This window comes from Anabrus simplex, chromosome 10, assembly GCF_040414725.1.
Source record: "Anabrus simplex isolate iqAnaSimp1 chromosome 10, ASM4041472v1, whole genome shotgun sequence".
Lineage (NCBI taxonomy): Eukaryota > Metazoa > Arthropoda > Insecta > Orthoptera > Tettigoniidae > Anabrus > Anabrus simplex.
In genome coordinates, this window is record NC_090274.1 from 45,369,283 (window position 1) to 45,386,587 (window position 17,305).

The 17,305-nt window shown below is 38.2% G+C and overlaps 1 protein-coding gene across 1 annotated transcript in view; it reads left to right on the top strand.

The window, feature by feature from the left end:
- The window catches only part of T3dh (Type III alcohol dehydrogenase), a 50,198-nt gene that overhangs the window by 18,325 nt on the left and 14,568 nt on the right, over nt 1–17,305 (top strand). Inside the window, exons 4-7 of the mRNA XM_067154312.2 lie at nt 2,652–2,848; nt 3,989–4,157; nt 8,140–8,307; nt 14,171–14,329. Coding sequence (XP_067010413.2) covers nt 2,652–2,848; nt 3,989–4,157; nt 8,140–8,307; nt 14,171–14,329 — 693 coding nt within the window. The remainder of the gene's footprint in view (nt 1–2,651; nt 2,849–3,988; nt 4,158–8,139; nt 8,308–14,170; nt 14,330–17,305) is intronic.

Genomic DNA, 17,305 nt, shown 5'->3' on the forward strand with positions numbered 1-17,305 from the left:
AAATCCAGATAATCTGAAAAAGTAAAAAAACAAATACAGTACATGTTATATAATCTATTAACATAAGTTGTACAGTAATAACTTTTTTCAGTTGTACAAAAAAAAATTTTAAGAACACTTTTCTTATATTTACAACTCTGTTTTATGCACTAAAATAATATGTGAGATTTTTCTGTTTTACATTTGTATGGCGTTTGCGCGCCGCACCATTACAAAGACGTTTTACTAACAACAGTTCTGCCGGTGTGGTTTCAGTCAAGGATTCTAAATAAGCCATCAGTTTGTCCAGGTGTATTGTTGCCTCTCCATGAGTCATTGTTTCTTCTGATGGAGCACTGGTTTCATTTTCAAATTCACCATCAGTGCGTTGCATTTTATTTTTACAATTTGTTTTACGTCGCACCGACACAGATAGGTCTTATGGCGACTATGGGATAGGATGGGATAGGAGAAGCCTGGGAGTGGGAAGGAAGTGGTTGTGGCATTAATTAAGGTACAGTCCCATCATTTGCCTGGAGTGAAAATGGGAAACCATGGAAAACCATCTTCAGGGCTGCTGACAGTGGGGCTTGAACCCACTATCTCCCGGATGCAAGCTACAGCTGCGTGCCCCTAAACGCTCGGCTAACTCGCCCGGTTGCGTTGCATTTAGAAGAGCATGGGTTCGAATCCTACCTCGGCCATCCTAGGAATAGTTTTGCATGGTTTCCCATTCTCAATTCCAGGCAAACGCCTGGACGGTACCCTTAATAGACCATGGTCGAATTACTTCCAATTTCTGTCCTTAACTATCCTTGGCGGAAAAGCCATTCAAGAAGATTCAATGCTGTAAAAGAAATACGGTACAAGTAAAAATAAATGATTATTAATTTCGATCCAGATAAACTGGATATCCGGATTAATGAGGGCGAGATAAACGAGGTTCGTGTGTACTTATTTTGATGCCAAACCTTTCTAACTGTCTCTTTCACTCATCCAACCTCTGCTGTATATATATTTATTACATAGTAACACTTCGTCAATTTAGAGGTTACCTAAAAGATAAAGTATACTTAATACCAACAAACATCGTGTACTGAAAAAAAAAAAAGTCTACTGAATTTGTAGAAAATCATCAAAGATGGTTTATTAAAATACTAATGACGATTTCAAGGCAGAAAGTGCAATGTCAATAATCAAAGATTTTGGCAGGTCTTGCAAAACTAAACAAATTTTTGAGGTATCGGGCCCATACTCCCGATTAGCAAGCCTATGACCGATCCATTTTAGGTTGTATGCTTTCTGTGTTTCCTCACCGTACCGCATGATCAGCAAAAGCTACAGCATTAAATTCTTCTGTATGATTACAGGTTTCACGTTTTACATGCTCTCATCCATTATTGTTATGAAGAGTAATGGCAACAATGCACTACATTGTTGTACTCTTTCTGTTGTTTTAGGCAATCTGAGTATCCATCTCTAACTCGAATACAGCTTTGGCAGTTCTGATCTTGACCTTATTGAACAATGATGCCGGTACATTCTTGTTGACTATTCGCTCCCAAATCTTTTCTCACTGGACACTATTGTAAGCTTTCTCTATTAACAACACTGAAAAATCATATGCTCGTAAGTTGATATGGACCAAAATAAACCATAATGTTTAAAATAATGTAAAGCTTTCTCTATATTGAGGAATGCAAATATGTTACCAGTAGCTGCCTCTGTGGATCAGTGGTAGAGTGTTGGCCTCCAGATCCCAAGATAGCGGGTTCAAACCTGGCAGAGGCAGTCGGATTTTTGAAGGGCGAAGAAAAGTCCATTCAACACTCCATGTCGTACGATGTTGGTATGTAAAAGATCGCTGGTGACACACTTTGTGTTTACCCGACAAAATTAATTAAATCTCAGCCATAGACACCCAAGAGAGTTTCGGTTTACTCGGTCTACCATCTAGTAGGCCTAGATTAAAACATAATGTCGAAATTAACAAGCAGACAGCCAGATGGCATCAGATTGAAATGTCTGCACATGGTAACTGATGCCATATTATTATTATTATCATTATTATTATTAGGTATTATTATTATTATTATAGTCCGACTCGTTGGCTGAACGGTCAGCGTATTGGCCTTCGGTTCAGAGGGTCCCGGGTTCGATTCCCGGCCGGGTCGGGGATTTTAACCTTAATTGGTTGATTCCACTGGCACGGGGGCTGGGTGTATGTGTTGTCTTCATCATCATTTCATCCTCATCATGACGCGCAGGTCGCCTACGGGAGTCAAATAGAAAGACCTGCACCTGGCGAGCTGAACCCGTCCTGGGATATCCCGGCATTAAAAGCCATACGACATTTCATTTCATTATTATTATTATTATTATTATTATTATTATTAGTAGTAGTAGTAATTTTTCAGTGTTTTTATTAGATATGTTCGTAAATTGAAATGGACCAAAATAAACCATAATGGTTAAAATAATAGAAAGCTTTCTCTATATCAAGGAATACAAATACAAGGTCTTTTCCTCTTTTACGGCAGCTAGTATCTTATAAAAATACATAACTTCAGGTAAAACAAGTGTAACATTCAAGGGAAACAACAGCCTACTGCAATTTACCATTGATATACTGCTTTAAGGGTAATTTTTATAGAGGGGTTCTTATTTTACAGTTTACAGGTTGCTACAAAATTTGCAAAGTCTGGTAATTTTGATGCTTTCATCGCTGTTGGTGGTGGATCAGTGATGGATACCTGTAAAGCTGCCAACTTATACTCTTCAGATCCTGAGGCAGATTTCCTGGACTATGTTAATCAGCCTATTGGGAAAGGGAAGCCTGTCACCTGTGCACTGAAGCCCCTTATAGCAAGTATGTACTGTCAAATCTAGTGATGTTATGTGTTGCTCCCCTGTGGGCGGGTGTGGTAGAATAACACCCACGTTACCCCTTGCCTGTCGTGAAGGGCAACTAAAAGGGGCCCCAGGGCTCTCAACTTGGGAGCGTGGATTGGCGAGCACAGGGCCTGCAGCCAGTCCTGGCATTGCTTCCATTTACTTGTGCTAGGCTCCTCACTTTCATATATCCTCTCCGACCTTACTCGGTCATCCCTTGTTCTTTTCCGACCCTGATGGTATTATGTTTGAAGGTCTAGGGAGTCTTTCATTTTCACGTCCTTAATGGTCCTTGTCTTTCTTTTTTCAAAGTGTCGGACTCCTTCCATATTTTCCCTGTGATTAGTGTTAATAAAGGATGTTTGCCCAGTTGTACTTCCTCTTAAAACAATCACCACCACCACTGTCATGAGTTGAGACTGGAATATTTATCCTAGAATCAATGAATCTTAAATTGGTCAGTAAATAAAAGAAATCTACCGGACGAGTTAGCCGTGCAGTTTCTGAGCTTACATGCGGGAGATAGTGGGTTCGAACCCCATTGTCGGCAGCCCTGAAGATTGTTTTCCGTTGTTTCCCATTTTCACACCAAACAAATGCTGGGGCTGTACCTTAATTAAGGCTAAGGCCACTTCCTTCCCACTCCTAGCCCTTTCCTATCCCATCGTCGCCATAAGACCTATCTGTGCCAATGCGAAGTAAAGCAAATTCTAATAATAATACAAAAGAAATCTAATCATCTTACCTTCAGTTACTGCAATGGTTTTTAAATATTATTCGATTGCATTTTTTGTTGTTGTTTATATTTCACTTTCCTGGTTGTTATTTTATGTTAGCAATATACAGATTTACTAATAATAACACGGTCTCAATTACCGTGTGCAGCACAGCTGTGGATAGTGATTTGTAACAGTACAGAAACTTATCTATGCTTATTTAACATTATGTCTAGAGGCCAGGCTATTGAGGGCTGGATTAGTGAGTATCCAGTGTGTGTATGTTTTAATTTAAAAATTTCAGCTGGACTCTTCCAGCGTATGTACTTACCACCAGTCAAGTTTCTTGTTTCTTCTGTAAGGAAATATTAAGTTACCAGCCTGTTTGTGTCTTGTTTCAGTTCCCACAACATCTGGTACTGGTAGCGAGACAACCGGTGTGAGCATCTTTGACTATGAACCGCTGAAAGCTAAAACGGGAATCGCAAATCGTGCTATTCGACCTACACTAGGCATCGTCGATCCTCTACACACACTGTCTCTACCAGAGCGAGTTTGTGTTTACAGTGGGTGAGAACAACTTAGTCATTACATTTAAAATGGAAACTTGCATTAACAATATTAATTGTGGAAATAATAAAAAGATGATGACATTGTGTGGTCTCCAGGGAGGCCTGGTACAGTCTTCTAGTTGACGCTCATGGGTGACCTTGCACATTTAGGTATGTGGTGGTGGTGGTGGTGGTGATATAGGGGAGAGGTTGAAACATGATGTCAGCACCTAACCTACTCCTGCTTAAGGCTTAACGTACCCATCCGATAGATGAATTGCCATCAACAACATCACTCCATATGCACACTACAGAGAAGTTTGGAATTGAATCCAGGCTTTTGGCACATAATCTAATGATTAGAAGTTGTATACCAGCACATTGTATCGTTCAACTTTGCTTCTACTTTTTGCGCATGTGCACTCTCCAACCACAATGTTCTCCAGCAAAGTAGGCAAGACGGACACTAGTTAAGCGTAGGCAGCCAGTGGAGACTACCTGGGAAATGACACAAAGTTTATGCAAGATATTATTCTGTGAAGCAACTTTGGGAGAGAAGTTAGCGAGGTAGCTCAGTGTTCTGTCAAGGCTGATAGATATTTTGAAAAGGGACTGTATCTTAACTTTTGTCCTTGACATAGTTTGCCACGCAATTAGTGAGGTGAGAGCAGAGACTTCAAATCTTAGTGATGCTGGGAATCAGCTTCCAAGACTTGAAGAAAATTTACATTTTCTCTAAGTCTGCTGAGACAGTATTCTCCATCTTCAACATTCCTGCTTTGTGCCACCAGAGAATTGCATAAGCATAGATGAACTTTGAAAACTGACTAGAGGAATATGACACAGGAGTTATAATCACCATGAAATATCAAAGCCATTACATTAAACAGTGCTGATGGTATTATTATTATTATTATTATTATTATTATTATTATTATTATTATTATTATTATTATTGTCACACCGACACAGGTAGGTCTTGTGGCGATGATGGGACAGGAAAGGGTTAGGAGAGAGAAGGAAGTGGCCGTGGCCTTAATTAAGGTACAGCCTCAGCATTTGCCTGGTGTGGAAACCACGAAAAACCATGTTCACAGCTTCTGACAGTGGGGTCCGAACCCACCATCTCTCGGATGAAAACTAAAGGCTACATGACCCAAACTGCGCAGTCACTCGTTCTGCTATTATTATTATTTTTTTTTGAAACTTTTTGATAGTTGAATCAGCACACAATTTTTGGTTTAGAACTAGTTTTCAAACTCTAAGGTTCATCAGTGATTAAAAATTATTTAAAACATGTTAATTCACATATACTCTGCACTGCTTTACTTCTAAATGGATGTTTTGGCCAATTTTGGTTCTGTCTGGTGGTTATGTGCTGAAAAATAGACATCCATCCAATCCCAAGCTGCCATTCATATCGATTTAATCGGCAGAGTGCGATCTCGAATCCTAGTTGCCAACTCACCTATCTCGCTGAACGTTTATGGTATTCGGTATGGTTTGCGATCGTTTGCATTTTTCTTCAGTCATTAGTGTTTTTTATATTGTTCTTTATCTCTCTAGAATAGTACAGTATAGCGTGGTTTACAGTTTAGTTAGTTATTAGTAAAATACAGGTTCAGTAGTTCAGTGTATTAAAATAGCTGTTAGTGTACTTAGTTTGTGCGTGTTTAGCATGTCTTAGTGTAATTCGAAAAAGACAAGTGACAAGAAAGTAGGGCATAACCTCCTTCCTGTGCCAGCCATTAGCGGTGAGTGATGCGTTATTTCCTCATTCTCTTTTATTCTTAATAATGTATTCTCTTTTTAGTGTGTCAGGCTGAATGGCCCAGACGGTTGAGGGCGCTGGCCTTCTGACCCCAACTTGGGAGGTTCGATCCTGGCTCAGTCCGGTGGTATTTGAAGGTGCTCAAATACGTCAGCCTCGTGTCGGTAGATTTACTGGCACGTAACAGAACTCCTGCGGGACTAAATTCTGGCATCTCAGCGTCTCTAAAAACCATAAAAGTAGTTAGTGGGACGTAAAGGCAATAACATTATTATTATCATTATCTTTTTAGTGTTGGATGTTGTTAGTAAGTGTACTTATTGTGAAATTGTTTTCAATCTCTGATTCATTAGCTTTTCTGAGTACAGTATTACATTTTTACAAGGGCTGTTTACTGCGATCATATTGCATCAGCTGTTTTCGGCACAGTAGCGCGCTGGCGACAGAGGTAAGGCGATGCTCATTTGTTTTGTGAAACGTCAATTTAGAAGTAAAGCCATGCGGAGTATAGGTACATCATCGAGATAAAATGCAGTCAAGATGAAATAAACTGTAAAATAAATGAGAGAAACGAATGACAGAGACTGTAAGAGTGTAATGGCAGACCTTAAAAATTTGTGTTATGATACAACATACCACTGGAAGGGCTGGGTGGACATGATGTTTAAGCTGTTGGGCAGGTACTGAACAGAGCCGGAGTGTGCTAGTCGGACATGACATTAAGTCATCTCAAGATTGAAAACAATATGTTTCAAATTGCAGTTTCATTCAAAATTGAATCAGGTTCTTTTTTCTGTGTCTTAAATATTTCACTGTTTTCAGGGGCATTTTGTAATTCTAAACCATAGTTACTTTCAAAAATTAACTTCATGTCTTTTTCAATACATTGAGAATTATGGTTTAAAAAAAAAGAGACTTTTATACTAAATTGGGAGTGTATAGGCTCACTTGTAATGATTGTAAAATGATTTACATGGAAAAGACTGGGCAGACACCAGTACAATGGTACCAAAAATACTTTAAGGCTATATAATACAACAGATATTCAGCTGTTGCAGACATGTTTACAAGAAAAGAAAAGAAAAGAAAAGAAAAGAAAAGAAAAGAAGGAAAGAGAAAGTAATATTGTGTAGTGAAATGAGTGCAGTCCGTCTCTGTGGTGTAGCGGTTAGCGTGATTAGCTGCCACCCCCGGAGGCCCGGGTTCGATTCCCGGCTCTGCCACGAAATTTGAAAAGTGGTACGAGGGCTGGAACGGGGTCCACTCAGCCTCGGGAGGTCAACTGAGTAGAGGTGGGTTCGATTCCCATCTCAGCCATCCTGGAAATGGTTTTCCGTGGTTTCCCACTTCTCCTCCAGGCGAATGCCGGGATGGTACCTAACTTAAGGCCACGGCCGCTTCCTTCCCTTTTCCTTGCCTATCCCTTCCAATCTTCCCATCCCTCCACAAGGCCCCTGTTCAGCATAGCAGGTGAGGCCGCCTGGGCGAGGTACTGGTCATACTCCCCAGTTGTATCCCCCGACCAAGAGTCTGGAGCTCCAGGACACTGCCCTTGAGGCGGTAGAGGTGGGATCCCTCGCTAAGTCCGAGGGAAAAACCGAACCTGGACGGTAAACAGATGATGATGATGATGATGATGATGATGAAATGAGTGCATTTTCTCTCATTCAGGGCATGCTGAAATAATCTGCTGTTTGGTCAGATGACCCGTCTAGGAAAGTTCCTAAATTACAAGAGGAGAGACAGTCATTTTCTGTGTCCTTGTAGTGATCTTTGTTCATCAACACCTTCTACTGTACACTCCAAGGACTGTTATGAACAATGTGTGAGATGTGAGGGTGCACATTTTGAACACATGCTATATGGACACAGACATGTTGCTGTTGTCACCTTGCACATTATAATGTTGTATCTTGATGTTCAGAGTATGTTTGTAATTTTAGTAGTTTGTTTTGCTGCATACTGTACATAACTAAATTAAATAGACATCATATATTTGCCTTTGTTATGCTACACCAGCTGATTTATGAGAATTATTTTAATGAACTGGGAGATACTTATTTAGTTAAGACCTCTCTTCCCTCATTGCACACCTCATTTTTTAAGTTATTTAATATTTTCCTTGTGTTCTTCCTTCAGTAAGTCAGTATTCTTTCCTATTCTTCATTTTCCTGTTCTACTATGTTGCATCTGTTCCTTCTGTGTCTTGATAGCATAATTGTATTTCTAGGTTTGATGTCCTGTGTCACGCTCTGGAGTCCTTCACTGCAATACCTTACACGCAAAGGTCACCTTGTCCACCAAATCCACTCCTGAGACCTGCTTACCAGGGACAGAACCCCATCTCTGATGTGTGGGCCAAGTATGCTCTTGTCATCATGCGCAAGTATTTTGAAAGGTAGGATGCTGCTTCATTTTAAAACAAGATTCTTGCCTTTTCACTTATTTTTGATCACTTCTTTCATCTATTAGTGCATTTTTTCAACTTTTTCCTGTATATTAGGTTGGAGTATTGCCTGTCTTTTCTTATATTGTCTAACTCCTTGTCAGGTGAGTAATGGAGTGAAAAGAAAGCGGGAGTCATTTTTGCAGAAGTGAATGCTGCAGTATATAAGTGTTCGAGCAAAGAAACTGAGCGAGTGCGCTAATGTTACAAGAAAAGACGCAGGAAATCGCAAGTAATCTGAAAGTTGAGATTCTTGAGCAGATGAAGAATTTGTGTGTCATGATGGTTCGTGAGTATAGGGAAACAACAATGGAACCATTTAACGGAATTTATTCCCTTTTTGAAAATATTGCGATAAAGAAAAACTGTGCTAAATTTACACATACAGTTGAATGATTACTGTAATATTTAGTTAGAAATGATTTAGAATAATCAAAAATAGAGATTTATGCTTATATTTAAGGTGGGTAATCTTTGCCATTAAAATGCTGGCCTGAGTGGCTCAGGCGGTTGAGGCGCTGGCCTCCTGACTCAAACTTGGCAGGTTCGATTCTGGCTCAGTCCGGTGGTGTTTGAAGGTGCTCAAATACGTCAGCCTCGTGTCGGTAGATTTACTGGCACGTAAAAGAACTCCTGTGGGATTAAATTCTGAACCTTGGCATCTCCGAAAACCGTAAAGAGTAGTTAGTGGGACGTAAAGCAAATAACATTATTATCATTAAAATGTTTGATGAATTTTTACAACCTTGTTTTACCAGACACCTCTCATAACTGACAATTTTTTACGGAGCCGATGGTGTTTATAGAAGAGAGGTTCGACTGTATATGACTAAATAATCATAACAGTTAGATTACCATATTTACTATGTAATCCATTAAAACTATAACAAAAGCGATGGTACTCTTACAACTCAGGTTTCTGTAAATGGTTGTAGCATGAAACACTGTCTCAAAACAAACAGTACCGGCACACACTAGGCTACACAGAACACAAGGTCACGTCATACAGATCACATCGCCGGAGTATTGGCTTGCACTACTCATCTGACATGGAGTCAGAAAATCTAAGAAAAGATGGGCAATACTCCAGTCTAATACACAGGAAAAAGTTGAAAAAATGCACCAGAAAACAATAAGGAATAGGAGAATTGACTTCTATGGCCACATCCTAAGAATGGACCTGAAAAGTATAACTGAAAGAATCTTCAACTATTTCTGCAATAAGAAAACCAAGCTGAACTGGTTTAAGGAAACTGAGAAGGACCTACGAGAGTTTCAAATTACAGAAGAGAAACTTGTAGATGGATCCACGAAGAAAATAACCAAAGATAAATAAAGAGGTTTCAGGACAGGGTGAAGCCCAAATGACTATACAGCAGTGGCGTGCGGTGGTTTTGAAAAGTGGGTATGCTGTCCAAGGTAGGACGTACTAATTACCTGACGTAGGAAGTATAATTTAAAGAGCATCATTATATAAACGAATGTAACCAAGCTGTAACCAGATAGACTTACCTATGTGTAATCTCATGAAAATTGAAGAACTTCTAACCAGAGCGTACGGTATCATGTCAAATCCTTGGCTCTTCAGGAAACACAAAATAACTAGTGACATCACATCTATAGATTTAAAAAATCAATATAATTTTTAAAGCTGCAATTAACTTATTGAGATGTATAGAAATAGTTTATTTATGCACAATGACATTGCATAATCCGTTTTAAAAAAAGGAAGAGCTACGTGTCATTGTTGCATTTTTGTATAAAAATTGTTATTTTATTCAGTTTCCTACATCAAAGTACATAGATTAGTAGAAATCACGTCTATTTCATGTATCACCCCTCACTATTCAGTTAAAAAAACTCTGATCTCTTATGTATGTATCAGAAAACTCTCTGTCATGTTACACTTTTCACCCTTCAGCATAGAAGCCAACTTGAAATACCTCTGACACTAATGCAACAGTATCATGCATATTGCATTGTACACACAGACCTATCAAAAATTGATAGTAACTTATTTGCTACGTTTTTGTGAGAAGTTCTTCTATTGTCCACTGTATGCTCTACTACTAACAAAACTGTGCATTAAGTCCCTCCACAAGATTTTTGGTTGCTTTGAGTCTACTTGAAGGTGAAATCTAGTCGTCTCTCTTGTTTTGTGAATGTTGTGATGACATTATCACGCTGTTGTGCTTGGAACAGTTACTATAAGTACACCTAATTTGTACACTTCAGGCAGGGCTGTATCTAATTGTTTGCTTTTCAGAGAACACACTAACTGATGAGGGTGTTGACCATAAAATTCATCAAACGAATACAGCACGGTAAGTTCATTCTTCAATCGGATAAAATCAAACAAGTCTTTATAGGCCAACACTTTAAGACTTTCAAAAGCAGAATGAGGAAAATTAGCTTTGTACGCTTCATACTTCAGAGGATCCACCAAGGAAGTAAACTGTAATTGGTTTAATGACCCAAATCGTTCGTCTAATTGTACAATAATGTTGTCAAAAATAGAGTGATAAAGGAATTTCCTTGACATTATTAGATCTTCTTCCCGACACTGTCGTTTAGTTGGTAGAGAGTCTTCAACACCATGATAGACAAGAGTCTCAGCCCAAATTACGTCACACTTTTTCCTGAGGTTTAGTATATCTCTTGATTTCCTGAACTTTTTGGGAGCAATATAGGATGTCTAAATACTTGGATTGAAGGATATTGAAAAGGATATCAGTGAAGGTGAAAATGTTGCTAAAAGTCAGTAACAAAAGGGAAGTTTCAGTGCTGGTTAGAAATTTCATGAAACCTTATGCCGCTACGACTGTTTCACTGTCCCAGTTTAAGCTTTCATCTAAAACATTCCGAAATAATTCAAGGAATGAAGTGCGATGTTCTTTCACTGTGTGAACAAGACGAGATGAAAAATTCCACCGTGTTGAAGCATTTCTAGGCATCCTCTTTGCTGTAAATTCTTTCAGTTCATGAGATCGTTTAGAGGACTTGTGAAAAAATGATCCTAATTCCATTAAGGTCTGAAAAAATATTCTACATTCCTTGATACAGGAAAATGACTGTGACAAAAACAGACTAAGCTTGTGAATAAATAAATATGGATAAATATGGCCTTCGGAAAGAGTTCTTGTACTTGTGTGGCCGGCCATCACAGCTGCTCCGTCGAACATTTGTGCAACCAACATGTAGTTTAAGTCAAACTCAGTAACAATGTTTTTCACATCTACAAACAAACCACTGGCTGTTCGATCTGCACTGACATCAGTGAAAGAAATGAACCTTTCGTGAACTTTACCACTTTCAGAATCAACGTATCTCAGAGTGGTTGATAGTTGAGACAAATTCATAATGTCTGAAGTCTCGTCAAGAAGAAGGGCAAAGAAAATAGCGTGTTTTATTTCTGAATTCACTTCTTCCAAAACTACATCACTGACTGCCCTTATTAAGTCATTTTGTATCCTGTTTGAAGTCCCGCGGAACACGGTCGATGTTTCTAGGTGTGTACTTAACGTCGCATCGTAAGTGGCGAGTAAGTTCAATGCACCCAAATAAGCACCCATTTTCAAAGAATCTTCACCCTCAGAATGTCCACGGAATGGTAATTCGTGAGTAGCTAAAAAACACACAACATCAATCAATCGCTTGAGCACCTTTATGTTTTTCCGAACGGTCTCATTATATTGTAAGTTACAGTGCTTGCACGCAATTGAGCATCAAGCTGAATATCAATTCTAGATTTTCCAAACGTAATAGTGCAGAAATGTGTGACTGCGATTTCTCATGCTTTTGAATGGCATTGTGCAAGTTACTCAGATTATCATAACCAGTGTCAGACCAAACAGTTCGGTCTCTTGCAAAGAGTAAACATGGCCAGCAAACAGTTTATTAAATTTGGAACTTCCAGCAATCCATTCTATTTTACTGTACTGTGAAGTTTGGAAATGACGAACGTACTCTTGACTTTTGTTTTTATGCGTCCCTTTAATGTTGGGCATATCTGGAGAAGATTTTCCAGATTGAACAATTTCTAGTTTCTCACATGGCAAATATTACGATAGTTGAAACTAATAAGAAATTACCATACCGTATATTTCACTAATACTTCTATGTAAATACACAATTATGGACTCACGACACAGCACTGTCCACGTTTCATGTTATTATTATGAAAATTATTAGAACGTACGCCACTACAAACACGCCACATGGTCCACAACAACGCTGGTACCTACTATATAGTAGGCAAGTTTTTCTCACACTGTTACATTTAAGAAAAAAATAATTTTCAATTCTAAAATGAACTGTGTATTCGTACTTTTAAAACGTTCTTCACTGCTGTCAGTTATCACTCGCAAGAGCTGTTTCAGCAATAAGCCAAATCACAATAAATAAACGTATCATAAACCAGCACAAAGTTGCTTACCAAGCTCGCTTACTGCGCATGCGTCACTTTGAACTTAACGCTGGGCGAGCCAAGTGGTAGGTGTGTCGCGTACCCTCGCTAATGCAGAAATTCGTACTGCAGAATAACCTTCCTGCATACTGCAGAAACCCATACTGCAGCAAATGTCCTTAGTTAAAAAAAAATAGTATTGCCAGCTGACAAGACAAAATTATTTGTTGCACTTACAGTTGCATTATTGCTTACTTTGCTTCTCAAGTCCAACGGGTAAGCCCGGCTTAGCCTGCATACCCACAATGCATGCCACTGCTATACAGAATTTCTGAAGAGAAAGGAAGGCAAAATTTGAAAGGATGTAAAAGTACTGGGAGGAGAGGAAAACACAACTCACTAACCACTGATTGATCTATTGTACCCCAAAGTGAGTGAAATGGACAAGAAGAAGAAGATGATGATGACAGAGGTGATCAAAAATACCCAGACACCTAATGGCGGCTAATCCAACTTGTGAATGTATTTTGAATTTCAAAAACACACAAAGGCATCGTACCCAATACAAGTGCACGTCCGGTTGGCGCCTTTAGGCATCAAACCCAGCCAAGGTGTTAAGATTGGTGTTCCTATTTATGTTCCCTTCTATTACTGATGTTTAGAATGGGTAGAACTATATGTTATTTTAAAATATGCACCCTTCATCATCATCATCATCATCATCATCATCATTGACCATCTCCAGTTGCCCGGGTGTGAGGTACAAACCCTTCCATCTTTTTCTGTCTTTGTCTTCTCCCAATCTTGTCCTCTCTCCTCGACATCTTTCTTCACAAGATCGGCCCATTTTCCTCTGGGTCTTCCCACTGATCTTTTTCCTTTTACTTCTCTTTCATATTCTCTTCTTGCAGTCCTGCTTGTACTCACCCTTCTTATGTGGCCAAACCACTTCAGTCTAGCTTTCTGGATCCGCTGTAGTAGGGAGTCCCCTATTCCCACCTCCTCTTGGACTTTTTCATTCCTGAAGTTGTCCTTCCTGGTTTCCTGAATCATGGTGCATAGGAACATATCTGCAGCTTGGAGTTTTGAGTTGTCTTGTCTCATTAACTTGGTAGTTTCCAGGCTATACGTAAGGATGGGTGTGTAATACGATTTGTATAATGTCATCTTAGCTTTCAATGGTACTTGTTTATATCCCACAGCAGTTGTCTTACTTGGTAGCAAAAATTGAGTAGCATTGCTAATTCGACTGTCCACCTCATATTTTGCAATGTTGTCTTTTGATACTATACTACCTAAGTACTTAAACATTGGAACAGTTTGGTGTTGTTTATTCTGATTTCTGGTAAAATCTGCACCCTTATTTGGATAAACTGAATAGTTAAGATCCTGATATTTATGTCTTTACAGAGCTGTGTATCGACCAGATGACCTGGAAGCTCGCTCCAGCATGCATTTGGCATCCACCATGGCTGGTGTGGGATTTGGCAATGCTGGTGTCCATTTGTGTCACGGCATGTCATATCCTATCTCAGGCAATGTGAAGAAATTCCTTCCTGAGGGATACAGGTTAGTCTTACATAGAGCACACAGTATTTGCTGCTCATTATCAGAGAGAAAATTAATTCATATCAAAGCAGATAATACAGGGCGAGTCAGAAAGTTGGCTATATGTTTGATCGATCGCTGATGTTCCAAATGGAAGAATGGCACTCTCAGAGAGTCGAGGCTCCATGCTATTGACACACAACAATACAACAGCAAAATTGGTTGCATTTTTAACCAAAATGGCGCTGAATATGCAGCAGCAAATGACCATAGTTGCTTGGGCGATTGCTTTTCAGAATGATCGTAAGACTCGCGAGACGTGATTTTATCATAACATTGCTACTGTTGACTGTGGGAAAGTGGAGGCAACGATTACCGACACATTCAGAAGAGAAAACCTCCTAGAAGACCTCGCAGCAGCACTGATGCAGCAACAACAACAGAAAGGACTATGCTGTGATGTTAACTATTTAATGTCAAAAACTTCATTTTTGGTCCGTATTGAATCAAGATTTACATTAAGGAGTGAGGGTAATTGTTTCCACCTATTCAATACTATAACAATGTGAAGTCGTTAATACATCACGTATTTATTAGATTTCACCATTGGGACTGCTTTGGCAACTATTTGGCATCATCAGCCTAAGAAAAATTGTTACAAAGCGTTATACAAATCTATATTAACATAGTTTTAAAATATATGTATGTGCAAATCGAACCATATTCTTAAACTATTTTGTGTATTAGGTGTACACCAGAAAACTTTTGTATAAAAATTACTAGCATACTTCTTATGCGATATATTACAAGTTGTTGATTCTATACAATCTTTTTTGGATATAAATAGTTAAAACGTTGTCAATTTCTTGTAGTTGTTGCAAAATGCTGATTAAGCATCTAGTTGGGTTAAAATTTATCTCTTAAAAATAACTGATGCTTAGACATTAAGGTAATTCAGTTTTTCTTGGCCAATTATATATTTTAGTTATAAACATACATTAAAATAAATTGGGCTGATGTCAATTTGTAACATTAAACATTTTTGTGCTTGGTATGGAGGTCCATTGCAGTACAGGTCTTTGGTAAAAAGCAGTTCCTCGTAAAATAAATGTTAGTAAACTATAAAGGGTGTTCACTCTGCCTTGGTAAAATATGAAGTTGAGTGACAATCCTTTGTAAATACAATAGCTTTTAGCTATATTAATGTGTGTTTTTTTAGTCTATATTCTGATTGCAGTATTCTTAATTATGTGTAGACTTGATAATAGTAGACTGGTGGACTCTTGAAAAACATTACGTTCAAAGGATTTTGAGATTCTAGAAAAGATCTTCAGATTTTCACGAAATCTGGTCCACCAGTCTACTATTATCAAGTCTACACATAATTAAGGATACTACAATCAAAATAGAGACTAAAAACACACATTAATATAACTAAAAGCTATTGTATTCACAAAGGATTGTCACTTAACTTCATATTTTACCAAGGCAGAGTGAACAGGCTTTATAGTTCACTAACATTTATTTTACGACGAACTGTTTTTTACTAAAGACCTGTACTGCAATGGACCTCCATACCAAGCCAAGAAAAACTGAATGACCTTAATGTCTAAGCAGTAGTCATTTTTAAGAAATTGATTTTAACCAAATTAGATGCTTAATCAGCATTTTGCAACAACTACAAGAAAATGACAACATTTTAACTATTTATGTCCAAAAAAGATTGTATAGAATTAACAACTTGTAATATATCACATAAGAAATATGCTAGTAATTATAATACAAAAGTTTTATGGTGTACACCTAATACACAGAATAGTTTAAGAATATGGTTCGATTTGCACATACATATATGTTAAAATTATGTTAATATAGATTTGTATAACACCTTGTAACAATTTCTCTTAGGCTGATGATGGCAAATAGAGTTACCAAACCAGTCCCAATGGTGAAATCTAATAAATATGTGATGTATTAACGACTTCACATTGTTATAGTATTGAATAGGTGGAAACAATTATCAAATACAATAGAGACAATACGCGACACTCGGCGAGATATCGAGGGACAGCTATTAAAGCTCTCTCTAGCGGATTGACCTGAGAACTACTGATTCTGTCATAAGAGCATGTGTATTTGTGTGTGAAGTTTTTGGTGTTATTTATGCGTTTTCAGTGAGTTGACATAATTAAATAGCAGCGTGTGTCATTCCTTGATATCTCCTCTCAACATGAGGGGTAAGGTATGTGCTGTGTTTGGCTGCAGTAATTATGAAGTACAGAAGAATGTGCGGTCTTTCTTCTGTTTCCCTCGTGACAAGAAAATGTAAGTAATATTGTCTTTGCATATATATTCTTCCAGTGACAAAGAGATTTTTATAGTACTTCATAATCTTCTGACCTGCTCGACCCATATTTTAACTGGCTTAAAATATAATACGCGTATTTTATTGTATAGTGCAGCAGTTAACCTTCAATACCGATGTGTTGTTGTAGGTGTGATCTGTGGGTTTGATTTAATTCAGGAAAATACATATGCATATGAGTGTGGCTGGTTGTGTTCCAAGTTACCCCATTTGGAATGCCGTAATGCGTTGGCAAGCACTGAAGAAAATATGGGTGATTTAAGAAATGTACATATTTTGTTGAACCAATATGATGTTGCAAATTTGCTTTACCCTAATGTAATGGCATTATGGCAAGTTATGCTTATAAGGAAAGTTTGAATGTTTTTGAGGCTAAATTTATAGATTTTCTTTCTGTTAGTAGGCTTCAAGTTAAAAGGAAAGTTGTCCAGCTCTTAAATGTAAATTCATTGAATCATGTGTGTAAGGAATGTGCCAATATTTTTGTTGACAAGTGTGTTTTAATATGATACAATGCTTTTAAATGAGAAAAAAGAAAAATCTAGCCGTGAACGTTCAGGTAGGAATTCTAAAGTTAAAAAAGTAATGCATAAATGAAAGATCAAGCCCTTTCACAGCAGTCCATTTCACAT